This window comes from Ranitomeya imitator, chromosome 2, assembly GCF_032444005.1.
Source record: "Ranitomeya imitator isolate aRanImi1 chromosome 2, aRanImi1.pri, whole genome shotgun sequence".
Lineage (NCBI taxonomy): Eukaryota > Metazoa > Chordata > Amphibia > Anura > Dendrobatidae > Ranitomeya > Ranitomeya imitator.
Genome location: NC_091283.1, coordinates 831126771 through 831150463, shown reverse-complemented (window position 1 = coordinate 831150463; position 23693 = coordinate 831126771). Strand labels below are relative to the sequence as shown.

The window sequence follows — 23693 nt, the reverse complement described above, 5'->3', positions numbered from 1 at the left end:
TGCATCACTGAGGTTACCTTAGTTCAGGGTCTCACTTTATGGCAAAGCTGCATGTGAATTTTCCCACAGAGCAGTGCCACAAGTGAGAATAGGGACTATTTCTCACAGCGGCGCAAGAATACATTGCGGAAGGATACCTTCTGTCATTGTATTCCTGGAGCCCCTGGAGAGCGTTCTTATCATCTGATGTGGCTGCTCTCCACGGGAGATCGTCGTGGGACACTCGTATTAATTGGATATCTGCAGATAAGGGAGTATATTGTTTGTTTATTATTTTAATATTTTTTACAGGTGACAATGGCTTTGGGGATCAAGGTGATGGTGAGGATGTACTCTATGTTGTATGCACTGTATGTCTATATGTATGTACTGTATGTCTATATGTATGTCTGTATGTATGTTGTGTGTTGCATGTAATGTTGTATGTTGTATGCACTGCATGTCATATGTTGTAGGTACTGTTGTGTGTTATATGTTATATATTGTATGTTCTGTTGTATATTGTATGTTCTGAATGTATGTTGTATGTACTGTTGTATGTTCTGTATGTCATATGTTGCATGTTGTATGTACTGTTGTATGTTGAATGCACTGGTGTATGTTGTATGTTCTGTTGTATGTTGTATGCACTGTTGTATGCTGCATGTTGTATGTACTGCTATATGTTGTATGTACTGTATGTCATAGGTTGTATGTACTGTTGTATGTTATTTGTTGTATGTTCTGTTGTATGTTGTATGTTCTGTATGTATGTTGTATGTACTGTTGTATGTTCTGTAGGTCATATATTGTATGTTATATGTACTGTTGTATGTTGTATGCACTGTAGTATGTTTTATGTACTGTATGTCATATGTTGTACGTACTGTTGTATGTGCTCTTTGTTATTTGTTGTATGTATTATTGTATGTTGTATGTGCTGTATGTCATATGTTTTATGTACTGTTGTATGTTGTATGTACTGTATGTCATATGTTGTATGTACTGTTGTGCAGAAACGCTGCAGATCCGCACAAAGAATTGACATGCTGCGGAAAAAACAATGCTGCGTTTCCACTTATTTTTTTCCGCAGCATGTGCACAGCGGATTGGGTTTTCCTTTACATGGTACTGTAAATCGCATGGGAAACTGCTGCAGATCCACAGCGTCAAAAACACTGCGGATCCACTGTAAAATCTGCAACATGTGCACATGGCCTCAAGCTGTTGTGGGGGAGTGTCCTTCTTTCCTCAGTGTGTTGCTACCTGCTTATGATTGGTCAACAACAACATACAGGGGGAAGAAGCACACGCTACTTTATTGTTAAGTATATTCCACATGTGTTAATTCATAGTTTTGATGCCTTCAGTGTGAATGTACAATTTTCATAGTCATGAAAATACAGAAAAATCTTTAAATGAGAAGGTGTGTCCAAACTTTTGGTCTGTACTGTATAAGTCAAATGGAGATGACTGACTCTTATCCAAATGAAGAAGGCCTGGAATGGCCCAGACTTCTGAACCCCCCGGATGACAGCAGCGGAACATAAAGTCAACTAAAATGTCAACTAAAATGTTCCTTTTTTTTCTGGTGTATTGACACGTACCCCTTCCCATCCAAAGAAGGGTATATGGTTCATTTTTTCTAATTTTTCATGGCTTCCTTCACCATATCTACAGAGTCATGATTCGAACCTCACTCTTAATTTTTCCAATGTGTGTATAATGCCCTACTACATCATTTTTACAGGATGTGTATGAGGCCTACCTCTATAATTCTCATACATATATACATTTAGGCTATGTGCGCACATTGCGGATTGGCTTGTGTAAAATTCTGCGCGGTTTCTGCCTCTCTTGGCAGAAAACAGAAATGAAAATCTGCGCTTTTGATGCGGATTTTCGTGTGGATTTTCTTGCATTTTGTAAATCCCTAGAGTTAAATAAAGATATATCATTAAAAAAAAAGAATTATATTGTCATTTCCTTGTTCAACCTCTTCAGCCAGATACCCTCATTAATATTAAACAAAGACACACACACACCAGCCTATGTAGGAGCATTAAGGCTACACTCCCACGGTCAGTAATCCGCAGCGCTTTGGACTCAGGACATGTCTGCTCCGTCCAAAGCGCTGCCGGCTGTTGAACACAGGTGATTCCGCATGTGTTCTTTGAACCATGCGGAATCACCGCATCCTATACATTGGACTGATGAGCGTCTCCGCAAGATAAATAGACATGCTGCAGTCTGGAAAGATGCGCCGCATGTATGTATACACGGGGAAGCTGGAGGCATCGGTGCACGCATGGTTAACAGAGTGTGGGGGCTTCATCATGATTGTGTGGCCTTGATGTCTGCCATGGCAATTCACGGGCAAATAGCGACCTTAGAGTCTGCTGGCTAAAGCGGCCTGTTCAGAAGTTACCAAAATTTAGGTGGTAAAAATACACTTTTTCATTCCTGTTTTCACTTTCCATTAATTCCTGAAAATCACCTGAAGGGTTAACCTGACAAAAGTTTTCAATATGTCAGGGGATGCTGTTTTAAAAAAGGCATCACTTTTGGGCTTTTCCCAATATATAGGACCCCTAAAGTCACTTCAAACCTGGATAGGTCCCTAAAAAAGTACATTTTGTAAATTTCCTTGAAAAAATAAAAATTGACTGCTACAATTTTAAACCTCCTAAAATGCTAACAAAATAAAAGAACAGTTTACAAATGGTGCTGATTTGACATGAGAAATATATTATTTATTAATTTTTTTCTGGGGTATGGCTATCTGGATTAAAGGGATAATCATTCAAAGTTTGAAAATTTGTAACATTTTTCTCAAATTTCTGCTATTTTTTGTAAATTAAAACAAAACATATCGACCTAAATTTACCATTATCATACATTATAATGTGCCATGAATTAACAAAATCACTGGTATTTGTTGAAGCGTTTCAGAGTTATTACCACATAAAGTGTCCCAGTCACTAAGGGGTTAAGAGCAATAAGACTAAGGGCAGTGTACACTTATAGGTATTGTAGTGAAATATGTATATGTATGGATGTATGACCAGCAGTAAATTAGCACCTGTCCTTAGACTGCAGCTCTCACAAAGGTCATGACCTATGTATCCTCAGCAGGCAGTCTCCTGTTCTCCAGTCACCCCAGGGGGATTTTCTGAACACACACAAGTGGAAACACTTCACACCTTCTGACTCTTTTGAACAGCACGCCAATTGCAGCATGACACTATTTACTATGAGAAAGGAAGCACAAATAGTGTTCAAAGAAAAATAATGTTTACATTGGTAAAATAGTCAGGATCCAGTCACAAACCAAGGATTGGAATATTACCCTGAGAGCCTGGTCTAGAAATCTGACCTCCAGGCTGACTCTATAAATTAGGCCTTTACACATAGAAAGATGTTCACAGTGAGGGCAGCCAAGCTGATGTGATCCATTCCATATTTCCCCCTCCCTCAGGGGCAAAATACCAGACTGCAAAGTTTGATATTTCTGTAAGTTTTCTCCCTTTTATTTTTGTAACTGTTTTGCATATTTGTATGTCACTTTTTATTCCCATATTTTATACCCTATTATTGTAAGCACTGCACCTTTTCTATTAAAGCTTAAAATTTTAATAAGTCTGAACCTTGTATGCTCTAAAGAATCCATAGCCTTAGAGTGTGTGACCCTGCTGATTGGCAGACAGTAGTAGTATTTCCGGGACTCATCGCCCGTGTGTTCGGTGAGTGGTGTCAGCGTGTATGAGCGGGTGTGTGGTCTGTGTCGTGGGTGAATTATGCTCCCATTACAGCATAGGACAGAAGGTGAATGCTGGACTGAGAGGAGATAGATTAACCCTTGCAAGCGCAACCCCAAGTCACGTGCTGAGAAGCGGGTACGTGACAGGTATCATGAACAATCCAGTCTTATAAGGGCTCAAATATAATAACTGAAGAAACAATACAAATGGTTAAAAACACTTTGAAATAATAATATATACTAATAACAATATAATTGGCCTATCCTCTACAGCAGAGGTGTCAAACTGCATTCCTCGAGGGCCTCAGACCATGCATGTTTTCAAGATTTCTTTTGCATTGCACAAGGTGCTGGAATCATTCTGTGCAGGTGATTAAATTATCACCTGTGCAACACAAGGAAATCCTGAAAACATGACCTGTTTGCGGCCCTCGAGGAATGCAGTTTGACACCTCTGCTCTACAGCCTATAAGCTAAGGTCTATGGCCAATACAAAAAAGTAATTAACAGATAGCATAAGGAATAATATAAATTCAAACATCAAGTAATAAAGTGTTAGTATAAGGACAGAGACAGACTTCCATATTTCTCGTGTGAGAATCACATCGCACTGCGCGCACTGGCCTGGCACCTCTCCTGACCTGAGCAAGACACTATGATGGATTTCTATGCAGCTGTCAAGCTCAGGTCAGGAGAGCCGACAGCCAGTATGAGGTTTACTATGAGTTTATAGCACGAGAAATATGGCAGTCTGTCTCTGCCCTAAGAAATAAATACCAAAGAGTCACTTCAAGGTTTGAGGTTTTTATGTCCTCCTGCGTTTCGCCACTTAGCTTCCTCAGGGGATAATTGGTAATGCAGTAATTCTTTGGTTAATGAGAAGTCAGACGAGGTCTCAAAACTTTTTCTTTGAATGTTCTACTTAATTTATAAATTAAAGATGTAAAACCTCTTAAAACTTGTGGCCAGCGAGTGTCACTGCTTGTACGGACGGATCACGGCCACTGATTTCCTGTGTGATATGAAGTTCTTCTGAGACCTCACACAAGAAGAGACGACGCTGAGCAGCGGCCATAGACGGTCACTAGACTCCGAGAAGGACCAGGACATTTACAGCTCACGGACAATTACATAAATGGAGACATCAGGTAAGAACAATGGAAAATGATGGGATTTTCCAAACATATAAATTGACATAAAATCGGAAAACAAAAATCTAAAGTTTCTCCACGTTCTGCAGAATTTTATATTATTGTGATAGGGCGTGATATCTAATATGTAATTAGCACAAATGATGGAGATTTTGGATGGTTTTATTTGAGAAACACAAAGTCAAGGGATTTATTAATAGGATTACACAGAAGATAAATGTAAAACAACATCAATAAATATTGTAAATTCACATTTTTTCATTTTTGTGAGAACTGTAAATGCGTTTTTCAAGTTGTGAAACTTAATCTCTATTGGGATTTTTCAGATTGATTTAAATTTTAACAAAGAGGCACAAGACACCTAGTCCTGTGTGATAATCTCCTGCGAATAAAACACTGATATTATTGAAACAGCAGCACACAGCCTAGTAAGTGATACATTGCTGGAATCAGGGTCTCTGTCTGTACATCAAGCTGCTATCAGTTTACATAGCAAAAAAACTGCTGACAGATTTTCTTTAACTGGAAAAAAATGTATTCGATTTTAGATGCTATTAATTTCCAAGCAAAACAAATATGTTGTGTCCCCTGGCCCATATTGGTTGGAGCCGAGATATTACCCCCAGAATATGAGCTGGATGGAAATATAAGATAATAAATGTTTACAATAGATTTCATACTGATTGTGTCTTCTCCATAATCCTCACAGGTAAGAGGAGGATCTGGACGCCTTCCTGGAAAGGTGTGATTTTTACTGTGCTCATAGGAGTCAATATTACTCTCATCCGCATTATTGAAGCACTTGGTAAGTCTGACAGTCTTGGGCCATGTTCACACTGAATTTTTTTGAGAATTTTTTGGGTACATGGATTCTTTCCAAAATCCTCCTTAAAACTGTTTAAAAACTCTTGGAAAACTCATCCAATTCATTTATATGGGGGAAAAAAACCACCATGCTGTTTATAATAAGGATTTCTGAGCTTTGTTTTTGCTTGAAGAGCTTTTGTAAAACAAGAGTTTCCTGAAGTTTCTTTTTGAAAAACTTGACATCTTCAAAACCCTCAGTGTGAACAGTCCCCAGAGCCGGGTCATTGTCACAGACGTCATCAGAACATCATATATATGGGGGACTATTAGCGCTTCTGTTATTCTTGTCTTGTACTTGACTTCATGCATCTTGTGATTTGTTCTTTTCCACCATCTAATTCTGATTGTTGCAAAATACTTGTATGAATCTCTCAGAAAAGTTCTACCTACGAGAAGACAATGTGGCCTCAGATCACAGCTTCTGTTCTTGTTTCCCCCCAAGTTTATAATCGGATACGTGAAGAGATCAGAATTACGGACGAGCTCTGTATAAACCGCACAGACATATCCGGAGGTAAATACTAATCCTCTCCTTCAGGATGTATCCATGTTTCCTCTGTAATCTGTAAAGTTCCAGTCTTTTTCCATCCATTATTCGCTCCTCTCCTGCGGATTTAAGTCTGATCAGTGTTATATTCCCTTGATACAATGTTTATCTTGATGGATCAGATATGATACTGATGGAATTATGATAATTTAGAACCAAATAACGTCCCCGAGTTCCGTCTTTTCCATCTACTTGTTATAGAATTCTATTTTGTTTTGGATCTTTTGGTGATTTATGGTTTGGGGGGATCTGGGTGTCACTTGTTACAGTCCGAGGGTGATTATTACCGGTAGACGGTTCTAGGCACCAGATTTACCAGTCAGGTCTCCTATCCTGAGATTTGCTGGGTGATAACCCAATGGTGGCGCGATAGTGATGGCAAAACACACAACGAGGAAAAGGATAAAAAGAGTTTTTAATAACTTGACAAAGTCTTAAGTATCTGGAGAACAGATTTCTTCTTGCGTTTGGGTGGGTTGGATTGTTAGTTGTATTAATTCCTGATTGAATTTAGCTTCTACTATTCTACATCATCACGATAACGTCCGGGAACAAATCTTCTCTCCCTCCTCTTACCTTCTGGAGGAGATCTGTAATCTGAGACAAACTGTGAAGCTTTTCCGATCTGATAATCACCTGTTAATATCATCTATTATATGTCTAAGACAGAAATCTACTAATCATCGCGGTAAGGAAAATGTCACACACTGCATGGTTGTTGTATTTCAGGTTGTCTTCTGTGTCCTCCTGATTGGCGACTACACGGAGATCACTGTTATTACTACTCAGATCTAACAGGAAGAACATGGAGCCAAAGCCGGGATGATTGTAAGATGATGAGAGCCGATCTACTGGTCATAAAGAGCCAGGAACAGCAGGTAGGATGTCTGTGTCCATATATAAGGATAATATAGGACTAGATGACTGGCCCCATATATAAGGATAATATAGGACTAGATGACCGGCCCCATATATAAGGATAATATAGGACTAGATGACTGGCCCCATATATAAGAATAATATAGGACTAGATGACCGGCCCCATATATAAGGGTAATATAGGACTAGATGACCGCCCCATATATAAGGATAATATAGGACTAGATGACCGGCCCTATATATAAGGATAATATAGGACTAGATGACCGCCCCATATATAAGGATAATATAGGACTAGATGACCAGCCTCATATATAAGGATAGTATAGGACTAGATGACCGGCCCCATATATAAGAATAATATAGGACTAGATGACCAGCCTCATATATAAGGATAATATAGGACTAGATGACCGGCCCCATATATAAGGATAGTATAGGACTAGATGACCGGCCCCATATATAAGGATAATATAAGACTAGATGACCGGCCCCATATATAAGGATAATATAGGACTAGATGACCGGCCCATATATAAGGATGATGATGTCATAAAGGACGTAGAAATCCCGCGTCTGATTGGTCGAGGCCGCTAGGCCTCGACCAATCAGCAACGGGCACAGCGACGATGATGTCATAAAGGACGTAGTCATCTCACGTTTCTGATTCAGCGACGGGCACAGTATCGACGATGTAGTCATAATGGTTGCCATGGCGACGATGATGTCATAAAGGTTCCCTCACCAGTCAGCGATGGGCACAGTCTGCCGCGAATTCTGGAATCATCATTGTCCATATACTACGGGGACATGCATATTCTAGAATACCCGATGCGTTAGAATCGGGCCACAATCTAGTATAAGGATAATATAGGACTAGGTGGATGACAAACTTAAATTCAGTGGCCAGTGTCAGGTAGCGGCTACAAAGGCAAATAAAATAATGGGATGCATTAAAAGAGGCATAGATGCTCATGAGGAGAATATAATTTTACCTCTATACAAGTCACTAGTTCGACCACACTTAGAATTCTGTGCACAGTTCTGGTCTCCGGTGTTTAAGAAAGACATAGCTGAACTAGAGCGGGTGCAGAGAAGAGCGACCAAGGTTATTAGAGGACTGGGGGGTCTGCAATACCAAGATAGGTTATTACACTTGGGGCTATTTAGTTTGGAAAAACGAAGACTAAGGGGTGATCTTATTTTAATGTATAAATATATGAGGGGACAGTACAAAGACCTTTCTGATGATCTTTTTAATCATAGACCTGAAACAGGGACAAGGGGGCATCCTCTGCGGTTGGAGGAAAAAAGGTTTAAGCATAATAACAGACGCGGATTCTTTACTGTAAGAGCAGTGAGACTATGGAACTCTCTGCCATATGATGTTGTAATGAGTGATTCATTACTTAAATTTAAGAGGGGACTGGATACCTTTCTGGAAAAGTATAATGTTACAGGGTATATACACTAGATTCCTTGATAGGGCGTTGATCCAGGGAACTAGTCTGATTGCCGTATGTGGAGTCGGGAAGGAATTTTTTTCCCCAATGTGGAGCTTACTCTTTGCCACATGGGTTTTTTTTGCCTTCCTCTGGATCAACATGTTAGGGCATGTTAGGTTAGGCTATGGGTTGAACTAGATGGACTTATAGTCTTCCTTCAACCTTAATAACTATGTAGATGACCGGCCCCATATATAAGGATAATATAGGACTAGATGACCGGTCCCATATATAAGAATAATATAGGACTAGATGACCAACCCCATATATAAGGATAGTATAGGACTAGATGACCGGCCCCATATATAAGGATAATATAGGACTAGATGACCGGCCCCATATATAAGGATAATATAGGACTAGATGACCGGCCCCATATATAAGGATAATATAGGACTAGATGACCGGCCCCATATATAAGGATAATATAGGACTAAATGACCGGTCCCGTATATAAGGATAATATAGGACTAGATGACCGGCCCCATATATAAGGATAATATAGGGCTAGATGACCGGCACTATATATAAGGATAATATAGGACTAGATGACCGGCCCCATATATAAGGATAATATAGGACTAGATGACCGGCCCTATATATAAGGATAATATAGGACTAGATGACCGACCCCATATATAAGGATAATATAGGACTAGATGACTGACCCCATATATAAGGATAATATAGGGCTAGATGACCGGCTCCATATATAAGAATAATATTGGACTAGATGACTGACCCCATATATAAGGATAATACAGGACTAGATGACCGGCCCTATATATAAGGATAATACAGGACTAGATGACCGACCCCATATATAAGGATAATATAGGACTAGATGACCGGTCCCGTATATAAGGATAATATAGGGCTAGATGACCGGCCCTATATATAAGGATAATACAGGACTAGATGACCGACCCCATATATAAGGATAATATAGGACTAGATGACCGGTCCCGTATATAAGGATAATATAGGACTAGATGACCGGCCCAATATATAAGGATAATATAGGACTAGATGATCGGTCCCATATGCAAGGATAATATAGGACTAGATCACTGGCCCCATATACAGTTATATGAAAAAGTTTGGGCACCCCTATTAATCTTAAGCTTATTGTTTTATAAAAATTGTTTTTTTGCAACAGCTATTTCAGTTTCATATATCTAATAACTGTTGGACACAGTAATGTTTCTGCCTTGAAATGAGGTTTATTGTACTAACAGAAAATGTGCAATCTGCATTCAAACTAAATTTGACAGGTGCATAAGTATGGGCACCCTTATCATTTTATTGTTTTAATTACTCCTACCTACTTTTTACTGACTTACTAAATCACTGTTTTTGGTTTTCTAACCTCATTGAGCTTTGAACTTCATAGCCAGTAGGGTTGAGCGAAACGGGTCGAACATTTTCAAAAGTCGCCGACTTTTGGCTAAGTCGGGGTTTCATGAAACCCGATCCGACCCCTGTGCGTGGTCGGCCATGCGGTACGCGACTTTCGCGCCAAAGTCGCGTTTCAATGACGCGAAAAGCGCCATTTCTCAGCCAATGAAGGTAAACGCAGAGTGTGGGCAGCGTGATGACATAGGTCCTGGTCCCCACCATCTTAGAGAAGGGCATTGCAGTGATTGGCTTGCTGTCTGCGACGTCACAGGGGCTATAAAGAGGCGTTCCCGCCGACCGCCATCTTACTGCTGCTGATCTGAGCTTAGGGAGAGGTTGCTGCCGCTTTGTCAGAAGCAGGGATAGCGTTAGGCAGGGTCCATTAACCACAAAACCGCTTGTGCTGCAGCGATTTGCACTGTCCAACACCACCCTCGGTGTGCAGGGACAGTGGAAGTTTTTTTTTTTTTTTTTCCCCTCAGCGCTGTAGCTCATTGGGCTGTCCTAGAAGGCTCCCTGATAGCTGCATTGCTGTGTGTACGCCGCTGTGCAAACCAACTGCTTTTTTCAAAGCACAAATCCTCTTGTTCCTTCCTTTCTGCACAGCTATCTTTTTTGTTTGTCCACACTTTTTATTTCATTTGTGCATCAGTCCACTCCTTATTGCTGCCTGCCATACCTGGCTGAGATTACTGCAGGCAGGGAGATAGTAGCTGCCTGCCATACCTGGCTGAGATTACTGCAGGCAGGGAGATAGTAATTGTAGGACATTCTATTTTATTTTTTTTTGGGTTTTATAAATTCTCCCTGAAAAAAAGGGAGATTAATATTGGCCTCTGGGCTTGTGTGCCAGTCCTGAGCGTGCCATCTGTGCCAGCCCTGAGCGTGCCATCTCTCTCACAAATAGTGGGCCATAGAAAGCCTATTTAAATATTTTTTTGGTTTTATAAATTCTCCCAGAAAAAAAGGGAGATTAATATTGGCCTCTGGGCTTCTGTGCCAGTCCTGAGCGTGCCATCTGTGCCAGTCCTGAGCGTCCCATCTCTCTCACAAATAGTGGGCCATAGAAAGCCTATTTTTTTTTTTTTTTGGGTTTTAGAAATTCTCCCTGAAAAAAAAAGGGAGATTAATATTGCCCTTTGGGCTTGTGTGCCAGTACTAAGCGTTCCATCTCTCTCTCTCTCTCAGTCAGTGGGCCATAGAACGCCTATTTTTGGTTTTATTTGTTTTCTAAATTCTCCCTGAAAAAATCATTTTATTTTATTTGGTTTCTAAATTCTTCCTGATAAAATCATATTTTTTTTATTATTTTTTTTTCTAAAGTCTCCCTGAAAAAAAAAAAAAAAAACAGTGGGAGATTAATATTGGCCTTTCTGCTTGTGTGCCACTCTTGACTCCTGGGTGCGTCATCTCTCAGTCAGTGGGCCATAGAACGCCTATTTTTGGTTTTATTTGTTTTATAAATTCTCCCTGAAAAAATCATTTTATTTTATTTGGTTTCTAAATTCTTCCTGATAAAATCATATTTTTTTTATTATTTTTTTTTCTAAAGTCTCCCTGAAAAAAAAAAAAAAAAAAACAACCAAAAAAAACAGTGGGAGATTAATATTGGCCTTTCTGCTTGTGTGCCAGTCTTGACTCCTGGGTGTGCCATCTCTCTCTCTCTCTCTCTCTCTCTCTCTCTCTCTCTCTCTCTCTCTCCAATTGTGGTCCATAGAAAGCCTATATTTTTTTTCCTTGATTTGGGTTCCAAAATCTACCAGAGAAAATAACTACATCAATCATTGGTAGAAAAATATTGGCCTCTGGGCTTGTGTGCCACTCCTGATTCCTGTGTGCGTCATCTCTCACTCAGTGGCCCATAGAAAGCATATAGTTTGTTACATTTGTTTTCTAAATTCTCCCTGCAAAAATCTATTTTTTTTTTGGGGGGGGGTTTCTAAAGTGTTCCTGAAAAAAATAAAAATAAAAAAAAAATAATAGTGTGACATTAATATTAACATTTGTGCTTCAGTGACAGTCCTGCGTGTGGGGCATCTCTCTAATTTGCAGCCACCAAAAAAAGAGTGTGTAACATTGGGCCTGATTTTCGCTGTGGTCTCACCAACCTGTAAAGGGGTAGCTAAATCATACTGAAGTTATAGCTCACCGTGTAAGTTGTGTGACTGCAACAAATACCGTTACTTTGGTTACGTTTTTAAAACAATGAGGAAGTCTAGTGGAAGAGGTCGTGGCCGGGGGCGTTCATTGTCAGCTGGTAATGAGGGTAGTGGTAGTGGTGGAGCATCAGGTGGTCGTGGGGAAAAAAATATTGCACCTAAGTCTGGAGCTGTGGAGCCAGGTTCGTCGTCCGGCTACACAAGGCCTCGAACGCTCACTTTTCTGGGATTAGGAAAACCGCTTTTAAAGCCGGAGCAGCAAGAGCAAGTTTTGGCTTATCTTGCTGACTCAGCCTCTAGCTCTTTTGCCTCCTCTCGTGAAACTGGTAAAAGTAAAAGCAGCGCGTCGTTAGTGGATGTTCACGGTCAGGGACAAGTCACTTCCTTGTCCTCTTCAGCAAAAACAACAACAGAGAAGAATGCAGCAGGCGACACAACGGGTTACTCCATGGAGCTCTTTACACATACCGTCCCTGGCTTAGAAAGTGAAGCAGTTAACAGTCCATGCCCATTACAAATTGAATCTGACATGGAGTGCACTGACGCACAGCCACAGCCAGACTACTATGCTGGTCCTTTGACTCAGACCACAACATTGCCCTCGCAGGGTGCTGATCAAGAATCAGACCCTGATGAGACTATGTTGCCCCATCACGAACGCTATACCACCGAACGACACGGTGACACAGACGAAGTTGCGCAGGAGGTACAAGAAGAGTTATTAGATGACCCAGTTCTTGACCCCGATTGGCAGCCATTGGGGGAACAGGGTGCAGGCGGCAGCAGTTCTGAAGCAGAGGAGGAGGAGGGGCCGCAGCAGGCATCAACATCGCCACAGGTTCCATCTGCCGGGCCCGTATCTTGCCCAAAACGCGTGGCAAAGCCAAAACCTGGTGGAGGACAGCGTGGCCATCCGGTTAAAGCTCAGTCTGCAATGCCTGAAAAGGTATCCGATGCTAGAAAGAGTGCAGTCTGGCATTTTTTTAAACAACATCCAATTGATCAGCGCAAAGTCATCTGTCAAAAATGTTCTACTTCCTTAAGCAGAGGTCAGAATCTGAAAAGTCTCAATACTAGTTGCATGCATAGACATTTAACCACCATGCATTTGAAAGCTTGGACTAACTACCAAACGTCCCTTAAGGTTGTTGCACCCTCGGCCAATGAAGCTAGTCATCAACGCAACATCCCTTCCGGCAGTGTAGGACCACCATTTAGCGCACCACCTGCTGTATCTGTGCAGGTATCTTTGCCAGGCCAAAGCAGTCAGGGTCAGGGAATCACCAGTTTCGTAGTAGGAAACACTGCATCTAGGGCACCGGCGGCAACAATACCATCTCCCACCGTCTCTCAGTCTGCCATGTCCACCGGCACCCCCGCTAGTTCCACGATCTCCAGCTCTCCAGTCCAGCTCACCCTACATGAGACTATGGTTAGAAAAAGGAAATACTTAGCCTCGCATCCGCGTACACAGGGTTTGAACGCCCACATAGCTAGACTAATCTCGTTAGAGATGATGCCCTACCGGTTAGTTGAAAGCGAAGCTTTCAAAGACCTGATGGACTACGCTGTACCACGCTACGAGCTACCCAGTCGACACTTTTTTTCCAGAAAAGCCATCCCAGCCCTCCACCAGCATGTTAAAGAGCGCATCGTCCATGCACTCAGGCAATCTGTGAGCACAAAGGTGCACCTGACAACAGATGCATGGACCAGTAGGCATGGCCAGGGACGTTACGTGTCCATCACGGCACACTGGGTAAATGTGGTGGATTCAGGGTCCACAGGGGACAGCAAGTTTGGGACAGTTCTGCCTAGCCCACGGTCTAGTAAACAGTTGTCTGTAGCCGTTCGCACCCCCTCCTCCTCCTCCTCCTCCTCGTCCTCCTGCAGAAGCAAGAGCTCGTCCACAGACCGCAGTCGCACAAACACTCCATCCGCACCTGCCACTGTTGCACACCAGGTCTCCCATTATGGGGCAGCTACTGGCATACGTCAGCAGGCTGTATTGGCTATGAAGTGTTTGGGCGACAATAGACACACCGCGGAAGTTCTGTCCGAGTTCTTGCAGCAAGAAACGCAGTCGTGGCTGGGCACTGTAGATCTTGAGGCAGGCAAGGTAGTGAGTGATAACGGAAGGAATTTCATGGCTGCCATCTCCCTTTCCCAACTGAAACACATTCCTTGCCTGGCTCACACCTTAAACCTGGTGGTGCAGTGCTTCCTGAAAAGTTATCCGGGGTTATCCGACCTGCTCCTCAAAGTGCGTGGACTTTGCGCACATATCCGCCGTTCGCCTGTACACTCCAGCCGTATGCAGACCTATCAGCGTTCTTTGAACCTTCCCCAGCATCGCCTAATCATAGACGTTGCAACAAGGTGGAACTCAACACTGCACATGCTTCAGAGACTGTGCGAACAGAGGCGGGCTGTTATGTTTTTGTGGGAGGATACACATACACGGGCAGGCAGTAGGATGGCAGACATGGAGTTGTCAGGTGTGCAGTGGTCGAAGATTCAAGACATGTGTCAAGTCCTTCAGTGTTTTGAGGAATGCACACGGCTGGTTAGTGCAGACAATGCCATAATAAGCATGAGCATCCCCCTAATGCGTCTGCTGATGCAAAGTTTGACGCACATAAAGGATCAGGCGTCTGCACCAGAGGAAGAGGAAAGCCTTGATGACAGTCAGCGATTGTCTGGTCAGGGCAGTGTACATGACGAGGTACCGGGCGAAGAGGAGGTGGAGGATGAGGAGGATGATGGGGATGAGTATATTTTTAATGAGGAAGCTTTCCCGGGGGCACGGGAAATTGGTGGCGTGGCAAGGCCGGGTTCTGGTTTTTTGAGGGACACAAGTGACGTAGATTTGCCTGCAACTGCCCCTCAACCAAGCACAACCGCAGATTTGACAACGGGAACTTTGGCCCACATGGCGGATTATGCCTTGCGTATCCTCAAAAGGGACACACGCATTACAAAAATGATGAACGATGACGATTACTGGTTGGCCTGCCTCCTTGATCCTCGCTATAAAGGCAAATTGCAAAATATTATGCCACATGAGAACTTGGAACTAATATTAGCAACAAAACAATCAACTCTTGTTGACCGTTTGCTTCTGGCATTCCCTGCACACAGCGCCCGTGATCGTTCTCACACGAGCTCCAGGGGCCAGCAGACCAGAGGTGTTAGAGGGGCAGAAATCAGAAGTGGCGTTGGCCAGAGGGGTTTTCTGACCAGGTTGTGGAGTGATTTTTCTATGACCGCAGACAGGACAGGTACTGCAGCATCAATTCAAAGTGACAGGAGACAACATTTGTCCAGTATGGTTACAAACTATTTTTCATCCCTTATCGACGTTCTCCCTCAACCGTCATTCCCATTTGATTACTGGGCATCCAAATTAGACACCTGGCCAGAATTGGCAGAATATGCATTGCAGGAGCTTGCTTGCCCGGCAGCTAGTGTCCTATCAGAAAGAGTATTCAGTGCTGCAGGTTCAATACTAACAGAAAAAAGGACTCGTCTGGCTACCCAAAATGTAGATGATCTAACCTTCATTAAAATGAACCATAACTGGATTTCAAAATCTTTTGCCCCACCCTGCCCGGCTGACACCTAGCTTTCCTATGAAAAGGTCTTGCCTGTGGACTATTCTGAATGACTTTTCCAATCTCGTAATTTTCTTCACCTGATTGTCCAGCATACGAAATGGCCAAACTCCCCACACGGGGCCGTGCTATCGCCACTTTGCGCTTGGACCCTTGAGAGTGCTGTTTGTCTGAAGAGGTGGGTGTGGCCGCTTTTGGTCGACGGCACTGCCACTGGGTCCCTCATAGTACAATAAAGTGTCTCTGGCGGTGGTGGTGCGCACCCAACGTCAGACACACCGTTGTAATATGAGGGGCCCTGTGCCTGTACCGCCGGCCACAAGACAGTTCCCCCCCCCAGCTCAAACAGTGCTCTACCACTAGCAAAATTATCTCTCACAGCTTCACCAATGTGTAGTCTAGGCGCTGACATCCTTCAATGCCTGGCACTGACAATACCATTGTTTTGACATTTTTGTTATGTTAGGCCTTCGAAGCCTGTCTGCGGTCCCTTCTTTCTACAACTACTACACTGACCAGGCCACTGCTGGCCGTGTTACCCTGGAACCAATTTAAAAGTGCCTACAGTCAGCCCAATTTTGTTATGTTAGGCCTTCGAAGACTGTCTGCCGTCACTCCTTCCACTAGACTTCCACAGACCAGACCACTGCTGCCCGTGTACCCCTGGAACCAATTTAAAAGTGCCTACAGCCAGCCCAAGTTTGTTATGTTAGGCCTTGGAAGCCTGTCTGCGGTCACTCCTTCCACTAGACTTCCACTGACCAGACCACTGCTGCCCATGTACCCCTGGAACCAATTTAAAAGTGCCTACAGCCAGCCCAAGTTTGTTATGTTAGGCCTTGGAAGCCTGTCTGCGGTCACTCCTTCCACTAGACTTCCACTGACCAGACCACTGCTGCCCGTGTACCCCTGGAACCAATTTAAAAGTGCCTACAGCCAGCCCAAGTTTGTTATGTTAGGCCTTCGAAGCCTGTCTGCGGTCACTCCTTCCACTAGACTTCCACAGACCAGACCACTGCTGCCCGTGTACCCCTGGAACCAATTTAAAAGTGCCTACAGCCAGCCCAAGTTTGTTATGTTAGGCCTTGGAAGCCTGTCTGCGGTCACTCCTTCCACTAGACTTCCACTGACCAGACCACTGCTGCCCATGTACCCCTGGAACCAATTTAAAAGTGCCTACAGCCAGCCCAAGTTTGTTATGTTAGGCCTTGGAAGCCTGTCTGCGGTCACTCCTTCCACTAGACTTCCACTGACCAGACCACTGCTGCCCGTGTACCCCTGGAACCAATTTAAAAGTGCCTACAGCCAGCCCAAGTTTGTTATGTTAGGCCTTCGAAGCCTGTCTGCGGTCACTCCTTCCACTAGACTTCCACAGACCAGACCACTGCTGCCCGTGTACCCCTGGAACCAATTTAAAAGTGCCTACAGCCAGCCCAAGTTTGTTATGTTAGGCCTTGGAAGCCTGTCTGCGGTCACTCCTTCCACTAGACTTCCACTGACCAGACCACTGCTGCCCGTGTACCCCTGGAACCAATTTAAAAGTGCCTACAGCCAGCCCAAGTTTGTTATGTTAGGCCTTGGAAGCCTGTCTGCGGTCACTCCTTCCACTAGACTTCCACTGACCATACACTGCTGCCCATGTACCCCTGGAACAAATTTAAAAGTGCCTACAGCCAGCCCAAGTTTGTTATGTTAGGCCTTCGAAGCCTGTCTGCGTCCCGTTCTTTCAACTACAACTACACTGACCAGGCCACTGATGGCCGTGTTCCCCTGGAACCAATTTTAACTTGCCTACAGCCAGCCCTATGTTATTATGTTAGGCCTTCGAAGCCTGTCTGCGTCCCGTTCTTTCAACTACAACTACACTGACCAGGCCACTGATGGCCGTGTTCCCCTGGAACCAATTTTAACTTGCCTACAGCCAGCCCAATGTTAGGCCTTTGATGCCTGTCTGCCGTCACTCCTTCCACTAGGCCTCCACTGACCTGTCTATTGCTGCCCGTGTACCCCTTGAACCAACATCATTAAATATAAAAAAAATTAATTTGATTATAAAAAATAAGATCGTGTTGAGATCTCAAATGCAGACATTTTAACAATCAAAACAAACACACAACAAATATCTGGAACTGTACTACAAAGGTCCAACAGCTACAATTTCTTTCTCCTGCAAGAAGTTAACTGAAAGTTTTTTGGAGTTGTTAACACAGATATGGCATCCACCGAGTGTTGTCCTGTCGCGTCTCCTTTAAATTATTTCCAATAAGATGTTAAACTATTAATTTAATAAAATCAATAATTAAAAAATTAATTGAGTAAGTCAAAAGCACATTGCAAATAAACATTAATTACAAATCAAGAAGCATGGCGCGTCCGAGGGTGAGTAGATACCGAATAAGAATATAATCACCCTCGGACGCGCAATGCTTATTTAAAACAGCCTTCCTTCCTAAGAATCAGCCCTTCCGTGGTGTAGAGAGAGGTTGTGTTACACTCCAAGGTGTTCCCCAGGTTGCCTTTCCTGAGCTTCGATCTTCCGGCTCTCGTTTAGTAGCTGTTGGAAACTACGCTGCATTAGGCCTACTAATTGTGTATGGGTGAAACAGTGGCGCATCTGCGGTCCCTCCTTCCACTAGGCCTCCACTGACCTGTCTACTGCGGCCCGTGTACCCCTTGAACCAACCTAATAAAATATTTAAAAAATTAATTTGATTATAAAAAATAAGATCGTGTTGAGATCTCAAATGCAGACATTTTAACAATCAAAACAAACACACAACAAATATCTGGAACTGTACTACAAAGGTCCAACAGCTACAATTTCTTTCTCCTGCAAGAAGTTAACTGAAAGTTTTTTGGAGTTGTTAACACAGATATGGCATCCACCGAGTGTTGTCCTGTCGCGTCTCCTTTAAATTATTTCCAATAAGATGTTAAACTATTAATTTAATAAAATCAATAATTAAAAAAATAATTGAGTAAGTCAAAAGCACATTGCAAATAAACATTAATTACAAATCAAGAAGCATGGCGCGTCCGAGGGTGAGTAGATACCGAATAAGAATATAATCACCCTCGGACGCGCAATGCTTATTTACAACAGCCTTCCTTCCTAAGAATCAGCCCTTTCGTGGTGTAGAGAGAGGTTGTGTTACACTCCAAGGTGTTCCCCGGGTTGCCTTTCATGAGCTTCGATCTTCCGGCTCTCGTTTAGTAGTTGGTGGAAACTACGCTGCATTAGGCCTACAAATTTGGTATGGGGTGTAGAGACAGGTTGTGTTACACTCCAAGGTTTTCACCAGGTTGCCTTTCCTGAGCTTCGATCTTCATGCTCTCGTTTAGTAGTTGTAGAAAAGTACGCTGCATTAGGCCTACAAAATGGGTATGGGGTGGAGAGAGATGGTGTGTTACACTCCAAGGTGTTCCCCAGGTTGCCTTTCCTGAGCTTCGATCTTCATGCTCTCGTTTAGTAGGTGTCGGAAAGTAGGCTGCATTAGGCCTAAAAAATGGGGAATGGGGTGGAGAGAGATGGTGTGTTACACTCCAAGGTGTTCCCCAGGTTTCCTTGCCATTGCTTCGGTCTTCCGACTCTCGTTTAGTAGTTGTAGAAAAGTACACTGCATTAGGCCTAAAAAATGGGTATGGGGTGGAGAGAGATGGTGTGTTACACTCCAAGGTGTTCCCCAGGTTGCCTTTCCTGAGCTTCGATCTTCATGCTCTCGTTTAGTAGGTGTCGGAAAGTAGGCTGCATTAGGCCTACAAATTGGGTATGGGGTGGAGAGAGATGGTGTGTTACACTCCAAGGTGTTCCCCAGGTTGCCTTTCCTGAGCTTCGATCTTCATGCTCTCGTTTAGTAGGTGTCGGAAAGTAGGCTGCATTAGGCCTAAAAAATGGGGAATGGGGTGGATAGAGATGGTGTGTTACACTCCAAGGTGTTCCCCAGGTTTCCTTGCCATTGCTTCGGTCTTCCGACTCTCGTTTAGTAGTTGTAGAAAAGTACACTGCATTAGGCCTAAAAAATGGGTATGGGGTGGAGAGAGATGGTGTGTTACACTCCAAGGTGTTCCCCAGGTTGCCTTTCCTGAACTTCGATCTTCATGCTCTCGTTTAGTAGGTGTCGGAAAGTAGGCTGCATTAGGCCTACAAATTGGGTATGGGGTGGAGAGAGATGGTGTGTTACACTCCAAGGTGTTCCCCAGGTTTCCTTGCCATTGCTTCGGTCTTCCGACTCTCGTTTAGTAGTTGTAGAAAAGTACACAGCATTAGGCCTACAAAATGGGTATGGGGTGGAGAGAGATGGTGTGTTACACTCCAAGGTGTTCCCCAGGTTGCCTTTCCTGAGCTTCTATCTTCAGGCTCTCATTAAATTGTGGTTAAATGGAACAACTGCATTTGGCGTACTAGTTGGTTTGGGGCCTACTATCGGTGTCTGCCACTCCTTGCTGTTCTCCTGGTTTCCTGTCCTGAAATTCCATTTTCAGCCTCTCGTTAAGTAGTTGTTAATGTTAGACTGCATTTGGCCTACTAGTTGGGTTGGGGCCTACTATCGGTGTCTGCCACTCCTTGCTGTTCTCCTCCACTGAACAAAGCTGTGCCGCCTGTTTACTACGGTTGCCAATTTTGAACTGCATTTCGACTACTTACTGATTTGGCCCTACTCTCTGTGTCAGCCTCTCATTCCAGTTGTCCTCCACTGCAATGCCCCCTGGTTATTCCTGTGTTACCAATTTTGAACTGCATTTAGCCCACTTTCTTCTTTGGGCCTATATCTGTGTTTCCACTTCATCGTGCCCATTGCCCAGCCAGTGATAGATGAGTCTGCTGGTACATTGACCCATAACGCAACATTCCCCGTGCACGCTACACAACAACATTGTGACCCTGCTGAAAGTCAGGTTGCTCTTCCCGCATACCATACCACCTTACACGGGGACAAAGAGGAAGGTGCAGATGAAAGTGCAGGTTCCTTCATCAGGTGGGGGGAGGAATACTAGTTGGCGACGTCACTGGCACAGGGCCTCTCATAGTACGCAAAAGTGTTGCTGCCGGTGGGAGGCGCCCCCGCCGTGCAAACACACCGCTGTACTTTGAGGGGCCCTGTGCCAGTGCCAATGCCAACGAGTGGGCCCCCCCTGCTTGCTCAGGTTCACAGCACTTGCAAAGTTGAAATACTTACCTCTCCCTGCTCCACTGCCGTGACGTGGTCCAGATTTCCTGGGCCCACTAATTACTTGAACCAGCCCTACCCCCCACAACTTTAGCCAAATGATCCCCAATTTCAAATGCCTTCCAATTATTATAAGGTAAATTACGCTTGACAAGCTTCATTAAGAAGAATGGATGGTTTTGACATTAAAATGGGTACTCTAGGTGTTTTCCTGGCCCCCACTCACTGCCGACTATGCTGCCCCATTGACTTGCATTGGGTTTCGTGTTTCGGTCGATCCCGACTTTACGTCATAATCGGCCGATTTCACTCGACCCGACTTTGGACATAGTCGGGTTTCGCAAAACCCGGCTCGACTCTAAAAAGGTCAAGGTCGCTCAACTCTAATAGCCAGGTGTATGCAATCATGAGAAAAGCTACTTAAAGGGACTCTGTCACCTGAATTTGGAGGGAACAATCTTCAGTCATATGGGCAGAGTTTTCGGGTGTTTGATTCACCCTTTCCTTACCCGCTGGCTGCAATACTGGATTGAAGTTCATTCTCTGTCCTCCATAGTACACGCCTGTGCAAGGCAAGATTGCCAGATGCAGATTGCACATTTTCTGTTAGTACAATAAACCTCATTTCAAGGCAGAAACATTACTGTGTCCAACAGTTATTAGATATATGAAACTGAAATAGCTGTTGCAAAAAAAAAACAATTTTTATAAAACATTAAACTTAAGATTAATAGGGGTGCCCAAACTTTTTCATATAACTGTATAAGGATAATATAGGACTAGATTTCCTCATACGTATTATATATCTGATATGATGGACGTTCTTCATTTGTTACAGGAGATTATACAGAGATCTATCGCACAGCGGGTACAGGACACATATTGGATAGGACTGTACCGTGATGGAGGCGTCTGGAGATGGGTGGATGGAGAACATTATTCCGGCAGCTTGTAAGTGACTCCTGACACCGGCACACACCGGTCATTACTGTGATACATCCGATCACCGGGGTCTGGACCTCCCTTATATTTACTGATTTCTCTTCATTTCCTCTTGTTTTATCTTCTTGTTACTCAGGTTCCAGATAAAGACACCGACATCAGGACGCTGCGTATCAATGACCGGATCTCATTATTATCAGGATAACTGTGATACTGGTAGAGGATGCATATGTGTGAAGAAAGCTGTGAGGATCTAACATCGTTATTAATGACAGAATTGATGTAAGATTGAATGTGGTTTTGTCTTGTGTTCGGACACAACAGGGAGGATCGTGCCAGGAAATGGGCTTTATATGATAGACTATTGGCATGGCGCCATAGAACATTGGGCAGTTATGTTTTGCTGATGGAGCAGGATCTCTTCTTCGGGTAATCCAGCATGATGACGAGATTAATAACTCATGACACTCAGCTGATTGTAGGATTTTCTTGCATTTGATCCCAAAGATTCTCTTTATCCCTCATCAGTTTTCAGTTTTAAACAAGCAAAGACAATAACAACCTACCAATGTCGGTGAAGACCTCCGCGTCCTCCCTGTATGTTGTAGAGGCGTTTGTGCCCCTTTATGGATCGTTACAGTACAGTTGTTATCGGCCTTGTTAATCTTTGCTACCTCTGTATGAAAAGGGAAATAAATACCTAAATGCCAGTCCGCGGGCGCATACAGTCACGTGACAGATCGGAGGCAGAGAAAATTATAATGGACAAATCTTAGTAATACTGGTTAACAAACGATGTTACATTCCTACATACCATGTGCCGTTATACACCAAGCATCACAATCACACAGAATTATAGATTAGCAGATTTCACAAGCATCAAATTCACCAAATCACTTGGATTTTATAGCAAAATTTGCTGTGCACTGAAGTTATTCTCTGCAAAGTGAATGCTAGGTATTATCCTCCGTAAGCTACTAGAAGCTAATAACATTCATGCGTGGATGATTGTCATGTACAGTAAGGAAAAGGTTAATTCAGTTTGTTAAAAATTCATCGAAATCTCACAACAACAGGAAAAAAAAATCTTTAAAATGTATGGTTTCAAATGGTGAAATTATTTTATAGGCATAAAAGTACAAAATACCCTTAGTCCTGAAAGGATTAAGTAGTATATACATTTAACCAATTTCATTTTGCACCAATTATCTTCCAACTATCATCTACCAGTGCCGTACTAATTCAGATCATCCCCCAATTCATGGCGATGAACCGTGTGGCCTCTATGAGACCCGTGAGTCTTGGGCCCGGTGCTGAGAAGAATCCCTCCTCCACACATAGATCCTCATGATCGAGATGCAGCAGGATACAATGGTTCAAAGGTGGAACAGAGAACTGTCACCTGCTTCTTCCATCTTTCTGCCTGTGCGTCTGAGACTCAGTTACGTTATGATGTCACTAAATCGCTCCTGCTGTTCAGAGCCTCAGTCCACATGCTGCACAATCCATCTTTTGCTGTATCCCCTTTCAAATCTGTCCTTGGACGAGCAGACCTGTCTCATCCTGAGGAATTGTCCAACCAGGACAGCCGCGATGGTAGAAGCACTATGGGCAGACGACGAGTGTAGTAAGGATTTCACTGATGGACATTTCCTAAGTACATCAGTATGTATTGATTGATCATCATCAACCTTAAAGCTGATATCCAAAAAGTCAATCTTTTT

General features: G+C 43.3%; 1 protein-coding gene across 1 annotated transcript; it reads left to right on the top strand.

The window, feature by feature from the left end:
• The first annotated feature begins 4805 nt into the window (after positions 1-4805).
• On the top strand, positions 4806-22226 carry LOC138666855 (killer cell lectin-like receptor subfamily F member 2). The gene is made up of 5 exons (XM_069755034.1): positions 4806-4887; positions 5600-5695; positions 7034-7182; positions 21866-21978; positions 22106-22226. Exons 1-5 carry the CDS (start codon positions 4875-4877, stop codon positions 22224-22226), a joined length of 492 nt encoding a protein of 163 aa, XP_069611135.1. The 5' UTR covers positions 4806-4874.
• The last annotated feature ends 1467 nt before the right edge of the window (positions 22227-23693 follow it).